The 26191-nt window shown below is 42.7% G+C and overlaps 2 protein-coding genes across 5 annotated transcripts in view; both read right to left on the bottom strand.

The window, feature by feature from the left end:
- LOC129154097 (zinc finger protein 850) overlaps positions 1–26191 on the bottom strand; it is a 244280-nt gene that overhangs the window by 135776 nt on the left and 82313 nt on the right. Inside the window, 1 exon segment of the mRNA XM_070542432.1 lies at positions 6873–7235. Within this exon segment, the coding sequence (XP_070398533.1) occupies positions 6873–7235 (363 nt within the window).
- LOC129154101 (gastrula zinc finger protein XlCGF57.1-like) overlaps positions 14984–26191 on the bottom strand; it is a 36070-nt gene continuing 24862 nt past the window's right edge. For 3 of the 4 annotated variants that reach the window (XM_054733907.2, XM_054733908.2, XM_070548470.1), the window contains one exon: positions 18360–22655. In XM_054733907.2, coding sequence (XP_054589882.2) covers positions 21097–22655 — 1559 coding nt within the window. In that variant the 3' untranslated portion in view covers positions 18360–21096. Of the gene's footprint in view, positions 15126–18359; positions 22656–26191 lie in introns of those variants that run through there. The other variant, XM_070548471.1, reaches the window with a different exon arrangement.

The following is a 26191-nucleotide window of genomic DNA, read 5'->3' as shown; positions in this document are numbered from 1 at the left end:
AAAATTAGGGCTGGGCGATATGACGATTTTAGACCGTTTTACGATCTACACATCTGACGGTCTGTCATTTTTGAGAGACCTTTTTATCACGATTCACAGCTCTGCTGTTGAATTTCTGCCTCTGAATGAAAAGGGAACTTACCTCAGGCGAATGACACGCCTTTGTTTGACCTTAACCAATCAGAGTGAGTCATGGTAATATATTAGTGTCCCTCTTGTTTTCACCTGCGTGTGAACAAACATGGCTTCGGCCGCGGCTGAGAGCAACAACGAGGTTTTCGTTCCGAAGAGGAACGCCTGGTCCATTATATGGAACTGGTTTGGTTTTTCACCAGATGACAAAGAACAGCGAAACGTCATTTACAAGGAGAGCGTCAAGGCAAGTGATGGCAACACCACAAACTTGTTTAATCACTTGAAAAGAAGGCATCCCAAACAATACAATGAGAGCCAGCTGGCAGCTAAAGCTATAAAGCCTGCGGCTGCAGCGGCTAGTGCTTCTTCCAGGCAGCAAACGCTAGCAGAAACACACAAAACTCACTCCCTACGACAGAGACAGCAGACGATGGAACAGCGTGACAGATGCAGTGACGTACCACTTGGTTAAATATTTGTGTCCAGTGCGAACAGTAGGAGTGGGATTTAAGAACATGATAAAAACATTGGATCCGCGCTACGAGTTTTCCAGCCGCAAGTATTTTTCGAACACCGCCATTCCACGCATGTACGCTGAATGCAAAGTGAGAGCTGCAGAAAATATTCAGAATGTGCAGTTATTTGCCACCACAAGCGATCTTTGGTCCAGCCGCACATCAGAGCCGTATTTGAGCTTAACTATCCACTACATGAGCAACTGGGAGCTACATAGTATTTTGAACAAGTTAATGTTTGCACAATACGTTTTTAATTGACATGTTTGCACTTTAAATATGTTTACGATTTTAATTTATGTTAAGTTACTTGAAAAACGAGAAAAACTGATTTTTGTGATTGTTTCTCTCAGGGCTTTTGTCATCTCTGGTGTGAGTTTAAAATATAAGTGTGTTAGCACTGTGTTGATTATCCCTAATATGAATAAATGTTTATTTATTCAATGTTTCTCTTCTTTAATACGCAATTGAAGTTATGCTATTCATGGATAAAAAATCGTGATAAAATCGAAATCGTGATAAAATATTGGAAAAATGGTGATATTCTATTTTTGCCATATCGCCCAGCCCTAATTAAAATGTAAAATTTCGAGCTAAGAGGAAAAATCTGAATAAACGATTACAAATATCAATGAAAAAAGATTAATTTGTTAATAGACTACATAGAATTTGATTCAAAAAAAGAAAAAATAAAGCATAAAGCATAAACTAGCCGAGACGTCCACTGCTGATTACCGGACGTTAAAACAACAAGTCTTCCCCGGCGTGAATCAAGATCGTAGAGTCCATAAATGCCAATTCACAGTGTGACATAGATCTGTGAGGCTTTTCAAATACATGAGTTTCATCTATTTTCTATCAGAAGCTAATGCAGGAGAAAGGTGTAGGAGAATATTTTCATGTTCAGCCTGCATGTTTTTTTTACAAAAAAAATTAATTATTTTTTTAGTCAGTCAGCCACACCTTAAACTTAGGGCTTAAACATAAACAGAGTCTACAATTAGACATAAAAAGCAATTTTGCCTTTTTTTATACTTTTTCCATCAACGCTCATCCTAAAAATATTTCTGTACATGTGTCACACTGGGCTAGTTTATGCCTAAGGTATATGTGACTAAATGTAGTCAAAATCTCAATTCTTCTCAACTTTAAGAAGAAAAAAAAACATACATTTTAATGTATACAAACTCAAGTGTAAATTTTTACATGAGAAGTTAAAGAAAATATCTGGCTGAATCTCATACAGACCAAACTTGGAAAATACCTTTCACTTATGTTGAGTTCTCGTGTGATAAATCAAGCCACTACTGTAAGAAAAACATTTACCACAAGTTTTACATGGATATGGCTTCTCACCTGTGTGAGTTCTCATGTGTTTTATCAAGCCACTACTGTCAGTAAAACATTTACCACAAGTTTTACATGGATATGGCTTCTCACCTGTGTGAGTTCTCCTGTGATAAATCAAGCCACTGACAGTAAAACATTTACCACAAGTGTTACATGGATATGGCTTCTCACCTGTGTGAGTTCTCAAGTGACGACATAAAACAAACTTGTGACTGAAAGATTTTCCACAGAGCTTACAATAAAATGGCCTCTCACCTATGTGAGCCCTCTTGTGCTTTTTTAGTGTCTGAACATCTACATTGTCTCTGTGATCTTCGCTTCGCAGACGTCTTTTATTACGTGTCAGTTCTTCATTGCTGTTTGATTCTGAGTTTTCTTTCCTGCATCCACCCTGATCTTGGTTTTCTGCTTCTGTAGAATTCTGACTCAAGGGTTGGTTCCTGTTGGGTTCTGGATCATGGCAGTCTGTTTCGTTAGAAGGAGAAGTCTCTACGAAGGTTACATGTTTTTGCTTCAAAGGGAACTGCCCTTCATGCTGATGGATATAGAGTTCTGGCTGGTCCTCTGTGATCAGTGGATGTTCTGGTTCCTCCTGGTCCAAACTGGAGGTTGACTCTTGGTCAGAGAGCTGCTGGTCAGTCAGAACATCTTCTTTTTCCCAGATATGATGCTGTGGAAGTTCTGGACAGGTAAAAAGAAAAATGTTGAGTAATGTGGCAATTAAAAATGTTCCAATGAAGGCACTACCAGAACTACGGCTTCCTTTTCAATTTTCAAGAAACTCCTAAAGAAGACCCTGCTCTTCAGAGAGCATCTTCTTAACTAACACCGTCCCTGCACCCGTCCCCACCTCTCTACTGTCCACTCCTTGTTCCCTACTCTCTATGACTAATGTCAAGTTGTTGTTATTGTTGTTGTTAGCCTCAAGGGCAATATGCCGATTATCACTTGTAAGTCGCTTTGGACAAAAGCGTCTGCTAAATACATAAATATTTACATAAGTTCAGGGCTCAAGAATGGGATGATTCTGGTCACAAATGTGACTCAATTTCTCAATGGTGCACCCAAATATCTACAGTCAGGTTGCACCAGACGAAGAGTTAGAGAGATGCTGGTCTGTCAGAACCTTCTACTTTTCCCAGAAATTAAGCTTTGGAAGCTCTAGACAGGTTAAAATAAAACTGGAAAACATTGAGTGGCGTAACAATTACAAAAAGATATATATATATATATATATATATATATATACACACACCACTAAGTTGTAATCATCTGATGCATCTAAAATGCATCTCAATAATTCAAATTTTGATCTCAATTACGATCTGGGTTTTAAATGATCATTAAAACTGACTGAGCCGATTGGTAGCTCCTCCCTCATGCTTACCCCGGGTTTCCACGGGAGCCGTCAGCAGCAAGTTACTGCAGCAGCACGTCTTGCTCGCGTAAGCTGCTGCTTGGCCCTTCCCACGAGACGCGAAGCAGCAGGGGGGCAGCTGTCACCGACCGAGCACGAAGTCACACGAGTGACTTCGTCAGTAAACACAACAACAAGCAGGAGAAAACTACAACATGGTTTGTGTTTTATGTTCTGTCCGTTTTATAATCGCCAATACGGACCTGAAAAACAAAGGAGACCGCTAGCTAGGTGATAACTTCTCACGGGGCCGCACAGTTAGTAACATTATTTACAAGTAAAGCAACCGGAAGGCAGCACGTTCTTTATTCTGAAAATCTCAGTAGCTTCTCTCCATTTCCGCGTCCGATTTCCTGTCTTTCCTTCCCCAAAAATGTCGAACTTGACCCGTTTCAGAGGCGTCGCGCGTAGAAAATAGAACCGGCGTGTAAAGGCCGCGACATGCTGCTCCTGAGACGCGGCCGACTCGCGCTGCTGACGGCTCCAGTGGAAAAGGTTCTGTTGATCACAGCCGTTCCTATCAGCAGCTATGACGTGCTGCTGCAGTAACGTGCTGCTGACGGCTCCCGTGGAAAGCCGGGGTTACGCTGGGGACACACTGGCCGCGGAAGCGCCGCGAAAATGGGACCGCCTTCATTTGGCGCCCTTGTTAAGCTATTCTATAGACCATATGGGCCGCCGAAGCGCCGCAAATCGCCTCGCGCCGGCGCTCCAGCCCGCGCCGTGCAGTGATCATTTCGGCGTTGGCTATATTTTTTTCGCGAGCCGCGGGTGAATCGCGTCAATTCTGGCAGGAAGTCAAACGTAGACATAAGAGGCAGGCCGGTAAAGTTAAAAAATAAAGCATTTCAAAATAAAATTCCGCAATAGTCAAATGTGTTCGTAAACAGACACTGCAGAAAAACCACATGAACACGCACACACATACACACACATCGAACTTGTGTGCGTGTGTGACCACGTGAAGGGGGGTGTGGTTTGGGGTGTCTTTTCACCGGAGCAAACAGGACAGAGAGGCAGAAAGTCTGAGGCAAGCAGTTAGGATGGATGACTTTAAATGAATTATGGAAGTTGAGAAACACAAGGAGCTGTACGACCCCCGAAAAACATGTTTATTCACGTACCCATTTCGGAAGAAACTGCTAGGATACAGCTGCAGAATTGGAGCGGGTTCCAAGAGATTCAACTGGCAGAAACAACTCATACCATAGGTTCACACACACACACACATGCACGCACACGCGTACAAACACTCAAACGTAGAGGAAAAGAGCTGAGAAAAGGCAGAGAGGACACCAAGTGTTTAAAAGGAAAACTACAGCTGAGCTGAGGCGCGCCTCGACTGGGGCGCGTCTGATCTGAACTGAGGAGCGGCAAGCAGCGGCCGAATTTCGTGAGCGATTCGCTTCTCGGCGCTTCCGCGGCCAGTGTGTCCCCGGCGTTACTCTTGCGCTGCTGAGTGGCAAATCAAGCGCAGCTCTCACAGCTCCAACCACTTTCCATTTTAGTGCGAGCTGCAAACACGTTTCAAACAAGTGAGAAGACTTGAGGAATGCTTGGCAGAAGTTGTTTTGAGAGGAGAGGATAATGGATGCAAAAAGAAAGATGTTCGTTGAAAATAGTTAAAACGAATTTGGTGATGTGTCACGGGTTCGAGGAGTCAGACGTGGATCAAGTAACAATGGTGTGTAAACTTTGCTATGCTGTCGTAGCTGCACCACAGAGCAAAATTACAATTGTAGTGAATAATTTGAAGACTGCTCACAAAGTGTCTTATGATCAGGCAATGAAGGAGTATAGAGGAAAAAACCTCTCAACTCCTGCTTCATCCTCACAAACCTTAATTCATGCTACCCTGTACAACGTGACCTGAAGTCCCGCCAGCTCCCAGAGAGTCAGAGTAACTCAGACTGGGGCAGATCGGCCCAACTAGTTTCCACAGGCATGGTTCGGTATTTTTCCTGTACTTTCTCCTCTATTTTTAGTCCATGCTCCATTGAGGTACCTGGCAAGGCAGAGTAGGGCCAACATCGTCATTCTGGATGCTGATTGGCTAGGGGACAGAGTTACTGGTTTCTCCAGGGTTTTGCCCCCCACCACCCCCACCCCCGCGCTTTTCAGGACGCACCGACAGGGGGCAGCTACCCCAAACACCGACGAACAACTGTACAGCAACTGCTGATAAAATTTATTGGAGCCGCCCATGCCTCTCGCATGCAAATAACTCCACCCCGCGAGAATTCTATTCAAGCCAATCAGCACTGAGATAAACCACACTTTGAGAGAAGTCTTAATCTCACCTGGACTCCTGCTCGTTTACCCCTTTTCCTCCGATGTTTTCCCGGGATCAGATAAACATCACTGAAGGCGTTCAGGTAGGAATCAGCGTTTGGCTCCGGGCCAGCGCGCTGCTCGCGTAAACAAACATGGAGGTAATTATTCGGTGCATCTTGGGCGATTGCGGACAAACGGAAGGACAAGAGTCTGGTAGACGGTAGCCGGGACACTACCAAAGAGGATCGCGGACAGAAGCAAGGCGACAAGGAGAAGGTAAGTAGAGAAAAGTTTGAAAACGTGGTCGGTGACCGCCGCTAATCCAAGCACAGGCACCATCCCGCTAACGACCCGGATATGGGAAAGGGAGATTAGAATGCTAATTGAGTAATAAGTATAATCTGATCTCATATTTTTAAAATGATGACATCAAATGGACAAAAAAAATAAGAAGTTATGGGAAAATTCTGGTATTTTAAAGACAAAGGGGAAAAATGTAAACAAACAACATGATTACAAAATAACAAATTGTAGACACAAACGGATGACATTTTCCTGATATAGAGGGTTTAGTTAGTTAACACGTTAAAAATATACCGAGATAATAATGAAAACTATGATAACTTTGGTCACAATAACCGCGAGGTTACATTTTCACACCGTGACAACTCTATTATGTTCCAGTCATGAGTCATTTATATTTCAGTATGCTAATGTTTCTTGCATTGCATCATGGGAATTTTGGGCAAATTATGTATTTAACTAATAAATTGGTTGGTTTACTTACTAATTGTGAACACTTACAAAACATTGCAATCAATGTATCGAAATATGATTATGATTCATTGAAGAAGCAAGCCATAACCAATTATAGTGGAATGCAGTTTTTATGTTTTTTTACTGCGGCACCAGCGTTAGATCCAAACTTAAAATAGTCAGCATTCTAAAATTAACTCTAAAGTTAACGGGTAACCAGTGCAGAGACGTTAGAATAGGAGTGATGTGAGCTCTTCCGTTTGCTCCAGTTAGGAGCCTCGCTGCACATTTGCCTTTTATTTGACTAAAGTCGTCACATAAAAGGCAGCCCTAAAATAAAGCTGATTTGCCTAAAATGAGCAGTTTCAAGAAGTCCCTTATTGTGACATCACAGTAAGGAAAACAAACATAGCACCCCCCCTCACCTGTTGACCCCGGAGCAGCAGCAGCTCTGATCTCAGCCTCAGGAAACAGTGACAAAAGGAGTTGGTGTCTGTCTGGTTCTGCTTCATCGTGGTCTCTTTCCTCACCAGCAGGAGTCACAAGGGAGGTCACCGTCTCCTGCTTCAGTACACACTGCTCTTCATCCTGACTGATGCAGAGCTCCTCTTGTTCTACAATCTGCAAAGGTTCTGGCTCATCCTGCTCCACTTTCATCTGTGGAGGTTCTGGTCCCTCCTGTAAAGGTTCTGCTTGTTCCTGCTCCAAACTGGAGGTCCTCTCCTGGTTCCAGAGCTGCTGGTCAGTCAGAACCTCCTCATGTGTCCTGACATAATGCAGTGGGAGTTCTGGACAGACAAACAGACCAAACAAAAAGCTGAGTCATGTGACAATAAGAAAGCACACTTCACTTGAACCATCTGATGCATCTGAAGATGTTTTAGAAAACAATGAACTCTTAACCTGTGTGTGTGTGTGTGTGTGTGTGTGTGTGTGTGTGTGTGTGTGTGTGTGTGTGTGTGTGTGTGTGTGTGTGTGTGTGTGTGTGTGTGTGGACTCAGTATCTATCAGACTGACTCGTTTAACAAGTCTTTGATTGTAGAACATCAGCTGGAAACGTTCACCAAGTCTTTAAAGTTTGTCTCTTTTAAACTGATTTAGTGGAGTTCCTGAAAATGAAAACTTCCTAAAATCCCTGAAATGTTATTGATTTGTTTCTCTAAAGTGGAACAAAGTTTACCGCAGACTGATTTCAGCTCAGTTGTGTCAAAAAGCTTCAGAACAGCAAACGGATCCAAGCAGACTGTCCTGAGATTGTGTCCTCAGTAAACCCACATGAGTCCCGCTGCTGTTTCATACCTATTCTGTGTAAGTTGATCTGTGGTTTCCAGCTGATCTCCAGCAGTCTGCGCTGACGATCGATCTCTTCCTCGTAGCGGACGATGGTTTTTTCAAACTCGGAGAAGATTTCTGCAGCAGCAGCAGTTAGCCGCTCTCTGATCACCTCTCTCAGAGAATGAGCTGAAGACATTGTTGCTGCAGAGCCTCAGAGGTTCCCCTCACACACCAGCACAGCAAGCTAGCGCTGGTAGCTAACAACAAACTAGCTCTGATAGCAGCTTCCGGTTATGTGGCAGCGTGAAGGCGCGTTAGCGCCACCTACTGGACTGGAGTTGGACCAGCAACAACAAGGAAGAGATGAAGGTGTGGAACACAGGTTCAGGTCAAAAGGTGACAGAATGAGACTAATAACAGTGGAAAGAGAAACTGTTGAAGATCTGAGGGAAACGATCAACAGAGCAGATTTAGCTGGAATCACACAGCTGCAGGTTTTTAGGGACAAAGAGAAAACTGATCCATCTGTTACTGGAATTCAACAATAAGTTCTCTGGAGGAACAAATTATTTCATCCCTCCTGATGTTCTTAGTTCAGTTCAGTTTATTTATAAAGTGTTAGATGGGAAGAGAGACTAGAGAGGATGTAAAGCTGTTTTCACTCAAGGGCGGACGATAGCCGTGAACCATGGACGTCACTAGGATTGAGAAATGGGGGGGCTTAGCCCCAGGAGCTTGACCTTGAACGTTTTTTGTCACACCCTGCAAAAACGTTGTCAATTAATTCATTATATGAAGAACATTTAACAAAACCTATTATTTTATCACTTTCTTTTCCTTTCCTACCTTTGTGCATTTTCTCTCTTCTTTTTATAAAAAATAACACTTAATCAGTTCATTTGTGGGGTCTATGTTGAAGAAAGATTTAATGTAAGTCCATTAAAAATTAGATATGTTATATTTCCAAATAAAGCTATTCATTTCAGTCTACTGCACTTAACAGGGGGAAATGTTGTAGTCATTTATTTAATTTGTTTAATTACAACTTGTTTAATTATAACTGTTACTGAAATGTGACAATAAAGAACAAATGAATAATTGTCAAACTTTTATTCTGCCAAATGAGTGTGCAGTTGACAGTTTTAATATATGAATAACACTGCTATGATACGGAATAAAGGAGTGTGTAATTAACTATTACAAGACAAAATAACAGTATATATAAAAATATCCATCAAGTAGTAGAACTTATAATACAGAAAGTCAACTATACAGATACAACTTGACATAAGGTTGCAGGTCACATTATATAGTTATTTTTTTTTCTCAAGGTCTCTCACCTGTTCACTCCTAAACAGAAAACTGTTCAATTTTGCTTGGGAACTTTGTGCTCAGGTAAATGCTCATAAAGATGCGCTCGCCCCTGTTTTCTCTGTAGATCACTGACCTTGACCATGCAGATCTCCTCAGCATCAACCACCTGGTCTCTCTCCTGTTCCTCACTCACTCTCTTAAAAAAATCTTCGTATATCCATCTAGCCAACACATTGAAAAACATTTTCAATTTCTAATGCCAAGACAAATGCTACTATGCCATTTAGTTTTTACTCACAATAATTGAAACAGCCATTGGTGGATAAATGGGACAGAATATAGACCACTGTTAGCCTAATATAGCCTATGTTTGGTTGCTCATGATGATGGCATTTTCCATAACGTCACATTAAGCTGCCAAAATTTATGTTAAAGAGAGACAAATACAATATCTCCTTTCTTTACCATAGGTAAACATGGGAAATATTAAGCAACTGACAACCCACATGGAAATAATTCATATAAACATATAGGTTTAAATATATGTTTTGATGTAGCTTTTGAATATATGTGACATATATAAAACTGGCTGTTTTCTATTTTATATATACATATATGTACCTATAATATAATATAATATATATATATATATATATATATATATATATATATATATAGATATAGATAGATAGATAGATAGATAGATAGATAGATAGATATATAGATAGATAGATAGATAGATAGATAGATAGATAGATATAAAATAGAAATATATATAATATAGAAAAATGGTCAATAATATACACATTCGGCCATATTCTGATTCAGGTTTTTAGTGTGCAGTGATTTTTGTGCCACCAACTGGAGCGTGCAGTGATCAATCTGCAAGAGCAACATCTGCTCTGCAGTCGTATGCAGCCCTCTCTCTGCATGCTCAACTCTCTCTCTGCTTGCACAAATCTCCCTGCTGTTGCTCAACTTGCAATTTACAAAGCAATGTAGCCTCTCCGTCAGCCAATCAGACAGCTCTCCATTATGCAATCAAAGCATGTCCAGGAAATACTGCCAGGAAAATTGCACTTTTTTCAGATAAAGAGGACTTTATATAATTATATTTAATTAGGTTGATTAACCCTCCTCTTTTCCTGGTACATTTCCACTGTTCACTTCCTTTTACACATCAAGGGCTCATTTATGTCTAATCAAACAGAGAAGAAACACTTTATATGTTGAAATTAAAATCCTCTTTAACTGAAAAGAGTGCAATTTAACAGTTTTAGGAATAGGCAATGTGTTTTTTCTGGAAGTCAAATATGGTCACCCCAATCATGACACATGAATTACAACAAAGTATTTTGCAGGCAGTGGATGGTGACTGGCAGCTAACCAGCAACAGAAAGCAGTTCAATAAGCTGTTAAATTGGTGTTTTTCTGTAAAGCAGTATTTCCTTGACATGCTTTGATTGGATAAAACAGAGCTGTCTGTGATTGACTGTTGGAGAGGCTACTTGTTGAGGAAAGCAGGGAGAGATTTGCATGCGCAGAAACAGAGTTGAGCCCACAGAGCGGGCTGCAGCTGCTGCACACAAGCGCAGAGCAGGTTCTGTTTGTGCAGACTCATTACTGTACGCTCAAGTTGGTGGCACTAAGTCACTCAATAAACTGGCTGGCTCGTTAATCATGTCACTTCAGGGGAGTTTTCCGATCGTTTTACTTGACATCAAAGCTTTTCATTATGTAAACATGCTAGCGGAGTTAGCATTAGCATGTCGATGCGGTAGCATTTTCCTCTCGCTGAAGTCTGAACTATAACCTTGAAATATTAACGGTGTGCTGCTGTTGCTGTCTTACCCTAATGTGATGTTGAGTGACTTACATGAGCGCTGAGCAGGGTTTGCTCAACGATATATAGGTTTTGCTGTATCACCCCGCCCCCTGACTTGTCAACAAAGCTGCGGGAAGTGGAGGAAGTTCTTTCTTGATACTTCCTGTGTGCGACGGTGTAGTTCTATATTCATTAATTATTATTTCTGTTTCAGACTAAAAAACTCATGTACCAACTACACATGTCGTGATTGTGTTGAGCATGTAGACGTGAACAAATAAAAAAAAGTTAACTGAAAAAAAATAAAATAAAATAAACCAAAATGATAGGGGGGCTTGTGATTATTTTAGGGCGGCTGAAGCCCCCCTAAAACGGACGTAACAACATCAGCGTGTCATCGTCAAGGTCTCGTCTCGTCTCGTCTTCCTCCGCTTATCCGGGTCCGGGTCGCGGGGGCAGCATCCCAACTAGGGAGCTCCAGGCCGTCCTCTCCCCGGCCTTGTCCACCAGCTCCTCCGGCAGGACCCCAAGGCGTTCCCGGACCAGATTGGAGATGTACCTTCTCCAACGTGTCCTGGGTCGACCCGGGGGCCTTCTGCCGGCAGGACATGCCCGAAACACCTCCCCAGGGAGGCGTCCAGGAGGCATCCTGACCAGATGCCCAAACCACCTCAACTGGCTCCTTTCGATCCGGAGGAGCAGCGGTTCTACTCCGAGTCCCTCCCGAATGTCCGAGCTCCTCACCCTATCTCTAAGGCTGAGCCCGGCCACCCTACGGAGGAAACTCATTTCGGCCGCTTGTATCCGCGATCTCGTTCTTTCGGTCATTACCCAAAGCTCATGACCATAGGTGAGGATTGGGACGTAGATCGACCGGTAAATCGAGAGCCTGGCTTTATGGCTCAGCTCCCTCTTCCCCACGACAGATCGGCTCAGCGTCCGCATCACTGCAGACGCCGAACCAATCCGCCTGTCGATCTCCCGATCCCTCCTACCCTCACTCGTGAACAAGACCCCGAGATACTTAAACTCCTCCACTTGAGGTAGGACCTCTCCCCCGACCCGGAGGTGGCAAGCCACCCTTTTCCGGTCGAGAACCATGGTCTCAGATTTGGAGGTGCTGATCCTCATCCCAGCCGCTTCACATTCGGCCGCGAACCTACCCAGCAAGAGCTGAAGGTCAGAGCTGGATGAAGCTAGGAGGACCACATCATCCGCAAAAAGCAGAGACGAGATTCTCCTGCCACCAAACTCGACACACTCCACACCACGGCTGCGTCTAGAAATTCTGTCCATAAATGTGATGAACAGAACCGGTGACAAAGGGCAGCCCTGGCGGAGTCCAACCCTCACTGGGAACAGGTCCGACTTACTACCGGCTATGCGGACCAAACTCACGCTCCTCTGGTAAAGGGACTGAATGGCCCTTAACAGAAAGCCACCCACCCCATACTCCTGGAGCGTCCCCCACAGGGTGCCCCTGGGGACACGGTCATAAGCCTTCTCCAAATCCACAAAGCACATGTGGATTGGTTGGGCAAACTCCCATGCCCCCTCCATCACCCTTGCAAGGGTATAGAGCTGGTCCACAGTTCCACGGCCAGGACGAAAACCACATTGCTCCTCCTCTATCTGAGATTCAACTATCGATCGGACCCTCCTCTCCAGTACCTTGGAGTAGACCTTTCCAGGGAGGCTGAGGAGTGTGATCCCCCTATAGTTGGAACACACCCTCAGGTCACCCTTCTTAAAGATGGGGACCACCACCCCGGTCTGCCACTCCCTAGGAACTGCCCCCGATGACCACGCAATGTTGTAGAGACGTGTCAACCATGACAGCCCTACAACATCCATAGCCTTGAGATACCCAGGACGAACCTCATCCGCCCCCGGGGCTCCGCCGCTGTGTAGTTGTTTGACTACCTCAGCAACTTCTGCCCCCGAGATCGGACAGTCCATCCCCAGGCCTCCCAGCTCTGGTTCCTCCTCGGAATGCGCATTGGTGGGATTGAGGAGCTCCTCAAAGTATTCCTTCCACCGTCCGACTATAGCCTCAGTTGACGTCAGCAGCTCCCCATCCCCACTGTAAACAGTGTGAGCGAGTTGCTGCCTTCCTCTCCTGAGGCGCCGGACAGTTTGCCAGAACCTCTTTGGAGCCGATCGATAGTCTTTCTCCATGGCCTCACCAAACTCCTCCCACGCCCGAGATTTTGCCTCGGCAACTGCCACTGCTGCACCCCGCTTGGTTATCCGGTACCTGTCTGCTGCCTCCGGAGACCCACAGACCAGCCACGCCCTGTAGGCCTCCTTCTTCAGCCTGACGGCTCCCCGAACCTCTGGTGTCCACCAGCGGGTACGGGGGTTGCCACCACGACTGGCACCGGCCACCTTACGACCACAGCTAGCAACAGCCGCCTCGACAATCGCAGAGTGGAACAAGGCCCACTCGGACTCAATGTCCCCCACTGCTCTCGGGACGTGGTCAAAGCTCTGCCGGAGGTGGGAGTTGAAGACCGTCTTGACAGGTTCTTCTGCCAGGCGTTCCCAGCAGACCCTCACTATGCGTTTGGGTCTGCCAGGTCTACGCGGCATGTTCCCTTGCCATCTGATCCAACTCACCACCAGGTGGTGATCAGTTGACAGCTCCGCCCCTCTCTTCACTCGGGTGTCCAAAACATACGGTCGCAGGTCAGATGATACGACTACAAAATCTATCATCGACCTGTGACCTAGGCTGCCCTGGTACCAAGTGTACCGGTGGGCATCCTTATGTTCGAACATGGTGTTCGTTATGGCCAAACTGCGGCTTGCACAGAAGTCCAATAACAAAACACCGCTCGAGTTCTGATCAGGTGGGCCGTTCCTCCCAATCACACCCCTCCAGGTCAAGCTGTCATTGCCCACGTGAGCATTGAAGTCCCCCAGCAGGACAATGGAGTCCCCTGATGGAGCACTATCTAGCACTCGTCCCAGGGACTCCAAAAAGGGTGGGTACTCTGAACTGATATTTGGCCCATACGCACAAACAACAGTCAGGACCCGTTCCCCGACCCGAAGGCGCAAGGAAGCTACCCTCTTGTCCCCCGGGGTAAACCCCAACACACAGGCAGAGAGTCTCGGGGCTAACAAAAAGCCAACCCCAGCCCTCCGCCTCTCACCCGGAGCAACTCCAGCAAAGTAGAGTGTCCAACCCCTCTCCAGGTCTCGGGTTCCAGAGCCAATGCAATGTGTCGAGGTGAGTCCGACTATATCTAGCCGGTACCGCTCAACCTCTGCCACAAGCTCCGGCTCCTTCCCCGCCAGCGAGGTGACGTTCCATGTCCCAAAAACTAGTTTCCTTGTCCGGGGATTGGACCGCCAAGGCTCCCGCCTTGGTCTGCCACCCGATTCACATTGCACCGGACCCTTCATGTTCCTCCTGCGGGTGGTGGGTCCACAGTTGGACGAGCCCATGTATCCGGTTCGGGCTGGGCCCGGCCGGGCCCCATGGGCGAAAGCCCGGCCACCAGGCGCTCGCTCACGGGCCCCAACCCCAGGCCTGGCTCCAGGGTGGGACCCCGGTAACCCTCCGGGCCGGGTACTCCGACTCTTCGTTTTCACCGCCATGAAAGATCCTTCGAACCGTTCTTTGTCTCACCCTTCACCTAAGACCAATTTGTCATGGGAGACCCTACCAGGGGCACTAAGTGCCCCAGACAACATAGCTCCTAGGATCATTAGGGCACTCAAACTCCTCCACCACGATAAGGTGACGGTTCAAGGAGGAGGTCATCGTCAAGGTAAGATTATAAATTAATATTTGCATTGGATGGATTTAGTAATCTACTCATTTATTTATGTATTTTCAACACCCTACATGGAATATGAACGTTTTACTGTGTGTTAAGTAGTGTTTACAAATTTTAAAATGATAGAATAAAAAACCTAACCTAAAAACAATTACTAATGATGAACATTAATCATATTATCAACAAAAGATTTAAATAAAGTGGTCAGATTAAATAAAAATAAACGAATCTCATTCAAATTATTATCACAATAATCTAAAAGAGAAAATAATTGTAACTATAACATAATAAAATACATAAATTCTTAGATACATCTTATTGTATGTTACAGGCCATCAAGACTCGCTTTAATGCTGTTCTGGAGAGCCAAGAAGGACGTCTTGCAGCGACCACCTGTCCAAAGTTTAAGCTGCGTTGGCTGAGAGACGAGTGTAGCCGAGTGCAGGTCGTTGGGTGATTTTAGCAGCACAGGTTACCTAGAGTGAATCACAAGCACAGGTAGAAACTGAAACATTTTATTTGACTTTGCAAAGGGAGAAATGTTAAAACCAAGAACAAACCGACCCAGTATGGAGTTCGACAAATCTCAAAGAGCTCATCCCCTTCGAGCGTCTTTTATTCAGTACAGAGTACACACATCAGCACATTCTTTGATAAGCAAGTAAGAAGTGACATATGACTGTTTATCCATCCGGCTCCGCTCCCATCATTGCGTGTCCGGTCGTCTACTCAAGGAAAAAGCTGATCAGCACAAACAACTCTCAAAGGACCATCCTGACCCTCAGTCTAGTTATAAACAGTCTAAATGGAACTAATGGCTCGTGTAGCTATTCTACTATAATTATTTATAATATGTGGTCCGGTAAAAGCTGAATTACAAAATGTTCATTTATAATATGTGACGGTAAAAGCTGCATTACAAAATGTTCCCTAACACAGGTGAAGGAGCTTCTTATCACAGAGTGTCGTACAACTGCTGCTGCAACTGCTGACGGGCCCCAAGACTCCCAACCTCCAGCCAGTCCAGATGAGATGGACTTTTTTGACTTTGAGATCCAACCCAGAGAATCCTTGTCAGCAGAAAATGAAGTAACTGACTATATAAGGTCAGGGCATGAGCTTGAGATTCTGAATCAGTTTCCAACTGTCAAAAAGATTTACATGAAGTACAACACTCCAACGCCATCCAGTGCACCAGTGGAAAGGCTGTTTAGCTTAGGTGGATTGGTGCTTTCCCCGAAAAGAAACCGACTATCTGATAGAAGGTTTGAGAAGTTTCTGCTGATGCGATGTAACCACTGCTTCACTCCAAAAGAAAACAAAACATCTGGTAAATTTTAGGTTAGTCATGATTTTAGACTGGGTCTAAATGTAGCACGGAACAGAAATTTTTATTTATTTTTTTGTGGTAGAATTAGCATTACTCGTCCTCTTTGCACTTCAGCAACTTCTAAAAAAATACTGTATGGAAGAAACTTGAATTTTATTTATTTTTATTATTTTTGGCAATGTTTTAGTTGGATTTGCTTAAAAAGGTGAGTGTAAATGCCACAAAAATGTTTTACTTTATTTTATATGGAAGAATATGCAGAAGAAGACGGTGGAATGTGCAGAAAACAGGGTTTTTATGTTTAAAAAAACATTGCTTAAACTGTTCTGTAGTCAGTTACATTTACAGGTTTTTGCTTGATAGATAGTCATAAGTCATAAAGTGAAAACATAATTGAAAATGATATATTTTTGGTGAGCCATATACACTGACACTAGGTCTAAATGTAGCATGAAACCGAATTCTCTGTTTTGGTTGTTATGTCATTACTCTAAGTTCCACTTCACCAACTTCTAAAAAATTGTTAAATGGAATAGTGTAATTTCTTTTTTTTTTATTTTAGTTGTATTTCACTAGAATTTACTCTAAGTTTAAACACTGCAAAGGTTAGTCATTTTAACTGCAGGTATGTGCAGAAATATAAGAAAAAAAACTTGATTTATTCTTAAAATGTGGTGAAATGTGCAATAAACAGGTTTATGTATTAAACTAATTTCTTTGACTGTATCAGAGCCGGCTGCATTCGTTTATTTAGTTTTTTCTTCATGCAATGTTTGTAAAGGAAAACGTTAAAACCACTAAAAAAATTTAAGAACAGACTGTTTCATGATTGAATTTTATATGACGGAATATACTTATAGCCTAGTCAGGTTGTGTTTCATATTTTCACAAAATAACTAAGTAATTAAGTAACTAATTACTTCTGAAAATAAGTAATCAGTAAAGTAACAGGATTACTTTTGGGGGGAAGTAATCAGTAATTAGTAATTAATTACTTTTTCCAAGTAACTTGACCAACACTGTTTATCATATATAAATATCTAGGATATTATATATTCGATAGAAGTTCATATGCCAACGAGCTTGGTCTACTTTTAATCCAAAGATTAATGTTTAATTGAAGATAATTAAATTTAATAGCAAAAGTTTGTTTATTTAATCAGAAGTTTAAAGGAATCTTTGCTTTTTCAATAACCAGAAATATACACCATTCTGTGTTCCATTTCAAAGAAGAGTCAAGTTTTTAAAGTTAAGAATTTATTACTAACACTTTTTAAAAATGACAATTTAGAAATGACAATTTTTAACAGACAATTTGATGTTAAAACTTGTTTTAAAAAGCAAACCTGTGACTGAATGGAAGCTAAAATGAAAATGCGAGTTTTTGAATGCGTGAATGAATATCAGAAGGTTTGTTTCAGCGAGAGAAGCGTTTCTGGGTGGAAAGTTGTTTTGCAGCTAACTGATGTTTATTAGAAGAAACGGCATACAGACGCAATCTGTCAAGAGTGTCTACCTCACCCAGTATCAGGAGACCCTCTTCTGGATCCGAGATGTCAGATGGAGATGGTTTCCTCCAGGCACGAGGTTGGTAGGACCTTAGTGTGACCAAATCGGTCCTGAGATGTCTCCGTGGGTCACTCGACTGGTGAAACTATTTGCGTCTCAAAATAAAATAACTCTGAAGGAGTTTTGCGTCAGCTGGAAACAGGTGCATTTATTCGGAGCAATTCTATCGGCGTGACAGAATGCTTAGTAGAGATTCGGGCGGCCGTCCCTCTTCTCCTGGTATGTTCAAGAACTGAACTTTTTGCTGCGGGATTCGGTTTTAACAAAACCCTCAGAACACGCCCTCTCAGCGTCAGAAAGCTTGGCCATGAAGTAAAGACATGTGATGGTTTTTCCCTTTACCCTGGATCCCTTCTGAATGAGGCTGGCTAACGTGCAAGATGACCTTCTGGTTTACTGAACACACATTAGGACTTTCAACCATAATTATTATTATACCCAAGCATAATAAGTCATTCCAGTAATTAAAATACATTTATACTGAATCAAGAGATTATTTATGATGGTTGTAATAACAGTAATAAAGTCAAGAGATTATTAAAATTATTATTTAAAACAATTATTGTGAAACTTGAGGTGTCCTTCGTCTTGGGACGGAACAGCAGCAGATAAAGATGGTTTCAGCAGACATCACGGCTCCTGGCGGGTTAATCTGTGGGGCAAAGTTACAGTCGACCCAGCTTGACCCAGCTGGGAAAATGTGACCTTTGTCACAAATTAGAGGCCATTCATGATGCTACACATGAGATAACACTCATTCATTCAGGACTGCAGATGTGAATTAGCTTCACGTTAAATCTGGTACAATGCATCAAATTTCAATATGTATGTTTAATATTGTACACGGTCCTTAAATAAACAAACATTCATCACAACTGTAGCTACATTCCTACCAGCATTATAAAGATCAATAAGCCACATACATGGTAATAACATGTGAAAGTTAAACATTTCATGACATAAACTTAACTAATAAAATTCTGCACTGATATAAATTTCTATTTTCAGCTAAATTAATATTTACTGTAAGTATAAATAATGCTGGAATGAAGCTGAATCATTTAGTAAATAGTTGAGTGTTCAAATAAAAACAAGTGTGATTGTAATTTGTCCATCGTGTCACCAGCTACAGAAACTCATGGGACACCTGACCAACCAGGTGGATTTTCTGTGTGACGTTTCCATAACGTTATAAAAGCTGATGCAGATGATCAGATGATCTCCTCCGGGTCGTTCCGCTCTCCCGTCACGGTTCGCTCCGTTTCTGTCTGTGACACTGCAAAGCCGGTTTCCCTCTAATAGCGATTTTTGGAGTGACCTGAATTACATCGTTGGAAAGCTCGTTTTATGTCCTTTTTGAAACCGTTGGAATTGTTTTAATTCCATCAGTCATTCAGAAGTTATGACGCGGAGAATCTAGATGAGAAATAACGTGGTTCTTGTGTTTCTCTAGTTTCACGTCAGAAGAAGTCTCTCATGTTCACTTTTCTGTCTGATATGCTAACTCTGCTCCACACACACACACACACACACACACACACACACACACACACACACACACACACACACACACACACACACACACACACACACACACACACACACACACACACACACACACACACACACACACACACACATGGACTCAAATGTTAATGTAAACAAAAGCTCTGAGGTTAAAATCCATCCAGCTGACGTGATGCAGGCTGAATAAAAACTTACAGGTAGATGAACGCAGACTCCTGCAGACAGGCAAAACACCGGTCTGTCGTCTCCATGGCAGCGAGTTAGAGGGACAGCCAATCATACGTTAGCCTGACGTGGCAGAGCCAATCAGTGAGTGAGACTCTAAATGCAAATATTTTTTCTTCTGCCTAGTGGTATGCAAGCCCATTACAGCGGTACTTGGAAACAGTTCACATTTCACTTCCCAGATGATGGCGTTCAGTGATTCGACAGCATTTGCTGAACCTTACTTAAAAATCTAAACAAAACAAAAACATTGGACTGTGATCTGTATCGCTAAATTCATTCACAAGTGAATAAACCCACAGCTTTTATCAGTGATAATGGCAAAAAAATGCCTAAACCACAACTACATGAAAAAAATCCGAACAGGACAACCGCACTGATGGATATAACTGATTTTGACGTCACAGGGTTATTGATGTAACAGTGTAGGTGTTTGTTTAAACGGAGGGTCATCAATTTTATTTTACATTTTAGAGTGGTGAAGAATGACCTATTTGATCACACTCCTGTTATCTGTAACTTCCTGAGAACAGATGAAGGTCCAAAAATCTGTTGATTAGGTTACCCCGGTCAGCTGGTTCTGAAGAATTGTGTGTGTGGGTTTATCTGTAACTTCTGGGTGTGCCTTCCTAAATAAAAGGAGCTCCAAGGCTTTGCCTAAGGGTGAGAGCAAACTGACCTCCGTCTCTGGTGTGTATTTGATTTCTCTCACCCTTTGCAAAGTATTTGTTGTTGTTGGCAGGATTTCAATTTACCAAATTATCAATCTAATCCCTCTGTGTGTGCTCTAAACTTTCTTTGAGGTAATATGGGAGTAATATAAAAATTACCCAACACGCACAATGCTGCGCTACTGAGAGAGGGCGTGAAGCCTCGTTCACACTGAATACAGAACGCATGCAGAAGTGCTAAGTGTCTGTGATTAATCGTCCACCAGCAGTGATTAGTTGTGTCATCAGAAATAAAGGGAATGTGGTTAATTTTCATGCTGAGCTGTTTCTTGGAGTTCTATGACTCAATCATGGCAAAGTTTGAGTTAAAAAAGATAACCGGTTTATTACAATCTAGTCCATGTTAATACAAGCATCGGTACACCGGTGGAGAACCATGCAGCCCAAAAGTGGTTCTGTCTTTCCAGCATCTGTCCACTGCTTATAACTCTGTAACAACATCCCTAAAAACTCTGGTACAGGCACATTCCTAAGCCTGCTTAGAATAGCAAAATGCTATTATAGGAGAATGGAGTCTCCACAGAGCCGCCTTGTAATTTATGACTTCTTGACAACAGTCCCAGCTGTCTCTCCACAGCCTTTAAGGTGGGATTTCTTCTTAGGGGCTCCAAATGAATAAAGACACATTATTTTTAAGCTGCAGTTATTACAACATTGTATGCTATTATTTTATATACAGATAAATTGTTTAAAGCAGACGCCACCGGTATCTAACAGCTTTAAACTGCAGTGGGTTATGTACTACAACCATCATGTGTCTGTTATCTTGTCTGTTTCTTAAATACAGGAGGGTATAACAGTTTTTTCTTAATCTTTAAGTAATATTTTTTTTGTATTCAGAATTCATGAATGAAAATCTCAAATGTTTGGTTAAGGTCTGAGTTTAAAAAACAAAGGAGATTTGAAAATGAAAATCAAAAGAAGAGGTGGCTCAAGGGCCAATCAACGATAGTTGAGCAGAGGTACAAGACTAATATTAAGGTTGTAAAAAAACCAAATAGTACATTTGGAAGTACTGTTGTTAAATAAATCCCTCGAGCCTTGTGTGGATGCTCGTATGTCTCTTTAACTTTGTCTTTCGGCTAAATCTTTGTCAACACAGCTTACAGGCAAAGGCTTCTCTCCTGTGTGGCCTTTCATGTGAGTGTTTAAATTTGCCTTACGGGTACATCTGTATTCGCAGAGCTCACAGGCAAACGGCTTCTCTCCTGTATGGACTCTCATGTGTGTGTTTAAAGTTGCCTTATGGGTACATCTGTATCCACAGAGCTCACAGGCAAACGGCTTCTCTCCTGTGTGGACTTTCATGTGTGTGTTTAAATTTGCCTTATGGGTACATCTGTATTCGCAGAGCTCACAGGCAAAAGGCTTATCTCCTGTGTGGACTCTCATGTGTGTGTTTAAACTTGCCTTTTGGGTACATCTGTATCCACAAAGCTCACAGGCAAAAGGCTTATCTCCTGTGTGGACTCTCATGTGTGTGTTTAAAGTTGCCTTATGGGTACATCTGTATCCACAGAGCTCACAGGAAAAAGGCTTCTGCCCGGTGTGGACTCTCATATGTGTGTTTAAACCTGCCTTATGGGTACATCTGTATTCGCAGAGCTCACAGGCAAAAGGCTTATCTCCTGTGTGGACTCTCATGTGTGTGTTTAAACTTGCCTTTTGGGTACATCTGTATCCACAAAGCTCACAGGCAAAAGGCTTATCTCCTGTGTGGACTCTCATGTGTGTGTTTAAACTTGCCTTATGGGTACATCTGTATCCACAGAGCTCACAGGCAAAAGGCTTCTGCCCGGTGTGGACTCTCATGTGTGTGTTTAAATTTGCCTTATGGGTACATCTGTATCCACAGAGCTCACAGGCAAAAGGCTTCTCTCCTGTGTGGCCTCTCATGTGTGTGTTTAAACTTGCCTTATGGCTACATCTGTATCCACAGAGCTCACAGGCAAACGGCTTATCTCCTGTGTGGACTCTCATGTGTGTGTTTAAACTTGCCTTATGGGTACATCTGTATCCACAGAGCTCACAGGCAAAAGGCTTCTGCCCGGTGTGGACTCTCATATGACGGGTTAAACTGGACTTTTGGCTAAATCTTTTTCCACAGTCATCACAACTAAATGATTTTGGTTCTTTCTGGACTTTTCTACATGAGCCTCCATGTTGCTTCTCTTTCGCACATTTTGTATTAACCGAACACTCTGAAGACCTTACTGCTGAATGACTTGTCACTCTCACATGTTCCTGAAAAGACCACTGGTGGAGGAACTGTGTACCACACACAGGGCAGCTAAATGATTTGTTCACGGTCCTAATATCTGACTCCGAGGACTTGTTCTCATTACAGCCATGATCTCCGTTTCCAGTTTCAGGCCCAGAGTCTGAACGCTCAGAATCTAGATTCACATCATCTTCATCTTCTCGACTAACTTCAATCTCTGAAGAATCGGATGTCTTTTCTTTAGGGTCCAGATCTAGGTTCTTGCTAGTTTCTGCTCCTCCACCAACTTTTGCTGTCATCTGCCCAGCCAAGCTGCTGGTTGGGACACCTCCGTCTTTCATTTGATGGTTGTGGAAATGTAAGAGCAGAGGTTTCTCATCCGTTTCTTCTCTCTTCCTTGAAACTGCAGTGAACCAAGCAGAGATATATAAAAGAAAAATATTCAGTAAAAAGAGAAGACATAAGACCTAGGGGTGTTTTTGCAATCAGTAATATACATAACAAATGTTGGTAAACACATTACTATTTATGGTAATGCATTACTTTAACAGATAACTATGAATGTAATGAGTTGCTTTTAAGTCCAGACATCACTATGCGACTGGTAGAAGGAAAAAAATGCTATCTGCAAATTCTGATTTACGCCTCTCAGAGCCGGTCAAACCAGCCGTCCGTCGCTGCTACTGTGGAGCCTAGAGATACCCTGACAGCAGCATCACGTTGGCCTCTCCCTTCCTTTCCCTAACACTGTAGGCGCGCAGGGGCAAAAATGTAAACGAACATATCTGCCAAATCTTTACTCCGTGAGAGTGCTGTAAAGTTTGTATCCTACAACGAAATCACGGCGCGGAGCATCAACACTCGTCTGTAACCCATAAAACAATAATGAGCATCATGCTTCTAGATCAGCAGCTTGTGATGACAGTTAGTTCTGCTCACTGGGTCATCTGACCTTAATCCACAAGATGGCTCATATGGCACTAGAATTCCAGATAAAGAGCTAGAAGTAAGGCCAATAAAACATTTGTAGGCCAGAACCAAAATCTTAACTGGGATCCAATGCAGAGAGGCAACAACTGGTGTGATATGATCAAATCGACCAGTGCCAGTTTAAAGACGGGTTGCAGCATTTTTAACTAGCTGCAGCCTAGCAATACATCCATGATCAAGATTAGAAAAATATGCAGCTGCACCTGCTACTGTATTAGCAGCAAAACAACAAAATGCATGCATGCAGTTTCGCATGCATGCAGTTTCTCAGTGACTTTAAAACATCAACTCCACCATAAAACTTTTTCTGATGCTCCAAATAAAGAAAAACATCCCTTACCAGGGTTTTTTGAATAAAAAAAAAATCAGAAAATAAGTTTAAATGTTAAATAATAGTTAACATCACTTAAATGCAACAGCAAATTCTCTCATTGCTACTGAACATTTTCTCCACTTATGTGGTTATGATATAAGGCTGTTGCTGTAATTGGGAAGTGAACTGTGCTGGGCCAAACTAGGAGAATATTAAGATTTTCTGAGGGAAAGAGAAAAACAATTGTCTACCTTTCAGAAGAGGAACTGGCAAAAAAAACTACATGGAAAATATGTGAAAACGTTTGTTTTTAACCCCAAATTGAACAAGTTTACCTAGATCTTAAAAAGCAGCTCAGATGATGAAACTGCAACTATGATTCTGGTAACAAGCTAACAAATTGAACTAGCTCCTCTTAAGATAACCGGCTAGCAGAGCTTCTGACTGATAGTTTATGTGCAGCAGCAAATCAACTATCCTGATTAACAAGGTTATAAAAGCTCATAAAGGAAAAATCACTTTGATGTGTGGGAGAACTTTTCCAGGCCCTCTTTAGCAGGGTGGGACTGGGAGGAGAGTGCTGTAGCCTTTTAGCTGGAAGCTAGCCGGAGCCTGGGGCTAACATCACCACCCGGTGGAACACTAGCGACATGGAGGTAGGTGGGTTGGTTCACCGGCACGTGTCGGAGTCAGCCCGGTTATTATCAGCTGCTTAACGACACCGAGCGGACTCACGTTCACGTTTGAAAGCAGCGCTGATTCCAGAAACCTCAGCACAAAGTGCGTTCATTGCTCTGAGCCAGCATGACGAACAAGGGAACGGTGCTGCTAACTCAGTTCGGGTGTTGCTTTCCATCCTAAAGGTTTATGTAGGGGGCGGGCGTATTTCGTGAACGGACCCATCTGATTGGCCGCATCTCAGAAGGGCTACATTTGATTGGTCAAATAATACTTCCGCGTAAAAAACAGAGCTGGTTTACAAAAAGTTGATGTATGACACGGATGGAAATGTTGAACCAAGCATTTATCGCCGTTTTTGACGTGCTTTGCGATGGGCCTATCCCACGTCCTGTTATCCCGATGACGATAATTTTTCGATATATTGTGCAGCCCTAATCAACACTCAAGTAAAGACTATTGCTGTAGTCTAAACAAAATGCATTAAATGCATGAATAAGCTTCTCAAAACAATTCCTCATCAAAAAGGACATAAAGATTCTTTAGGTGAAAAAAATATACTTGAACCACATTATTGACTTGAACATCAAATTTAAGTTGAGAATCATTCTTAACACCCAAATTAGACACAACATCCTTTGCATCATATGAGACTGAGTAACTACAGGAGCACCACTTGGTGCAACCATAATCATTTCCATCTTAGACTAATTAATCTGGAGAAAATTACAACCCATCCACAATTATTAACCTCACGAAGACAACTCAGAGCTAAATCCTTAGCTTTAACAGGAGCATACACCTGACAGTCATCAGCATAAAGATGGAAGTCAAGCTCATATTTCCAAAAGATGGCCCCAAGAGGGAGCAAATATAAATTGAAAAGCAGAGGACTAAGTACAGAGCCCTGTGGGACCCCATATGTCAGGGGAGCATCACTTGAGCTGAAGCTACCAATCTTAACAGTCATATACCTGTCAGCCAGGTAGGAACTCATCCAGAAGAGCACTGAACCAGAGACCAAAAAAATTCTCCAGTCGATTGAGAAGTATAACATGATCAAGAGTATCAAAAGCAGCGGTCAGATCAAAGAGTAATAAAACGACTGTCATCCACATCAGTATATTGGTAAATATCATTGAACACTCTCACAAGCGCAGTTTCCGTACTATGCTTTGCTCTAAAAGCTGATTGAAAAACTTCTTAAATTTGTTATTATCTAAATGGTCTGACAATAGCTTAAAACATTGACGGATAAAAATTGATTGGGACCGGAATTTTTCAGACCCTGCTGGGGTCACTCAGTGACGCGCCCATTGACAACCCAACTCTGGTAATTGGCAGCTCCATAGTCAGAAACATGGCAGAGACTCCAGCAACCATAGTCAAATGTTTACCTGGGGCCAGAGCGGGCGACATTAAATCCTACCTGAAACTGCTGGCTAAGGATAAGCGTAAATGCAGTAAGACTGCTAATTACGCTGGTGGTAACATACCTGCAAACTCGGGGTGTGAAAAAAGGTGACAACTACAATGCCCCCCTTCCGTCTGTGGGGTTTGTAGTGACCTGCTCTGGCATTTACATACTTCTTGTTGGAATAATTCAAATAAACTCATCAACATGATTTTTTGCAAAATGCAAACTATTTTCTACCATGACGTTTAGACAGTCTCTGCTCAGAGAAACGAAAAAATATGCCTGACAAAAATGATTATGGATCATCATATATTTTTAAACATTTTTATGAGACTAATTCACACTCATGTTACAGCCCCCTGTATTTGGGCTGATGAGTTTATCTCCCTCTGTTCATCCTGTGAGGTGAACCCCATGATCCAGCTAAACTCCCCCACCAGAGGGAGCCATTATCTGGAACCCTTTGGCCTGCTGCTGCTCCCCACAGGGCAGCTGGTGCACATCAGCTGATTAAGAGGTCTGCACAAACAGTTGAAAAGCC

Source organism: Nothobranchius furzeri, chromosome 2 (assembly GCF_043380555.1).
Source record: "Nothobranchius furzeri strain GRZ-AD chromosome 2, NfurGRZ-RIMD1, whole genome shotgun sequence".
Classification (NCBI taxonomy): Eukaryota; Metazoa; Chordata; class Actinopteri; order Cyprinodontiformes; family Nothobranchiidae; genus Nothobranchius; species Nothobranchius furzeri.
Note: the sequence above shows the minus strand (reverse complement) of the source record. Positions and strands in the feature narration are given on the sequence as shown.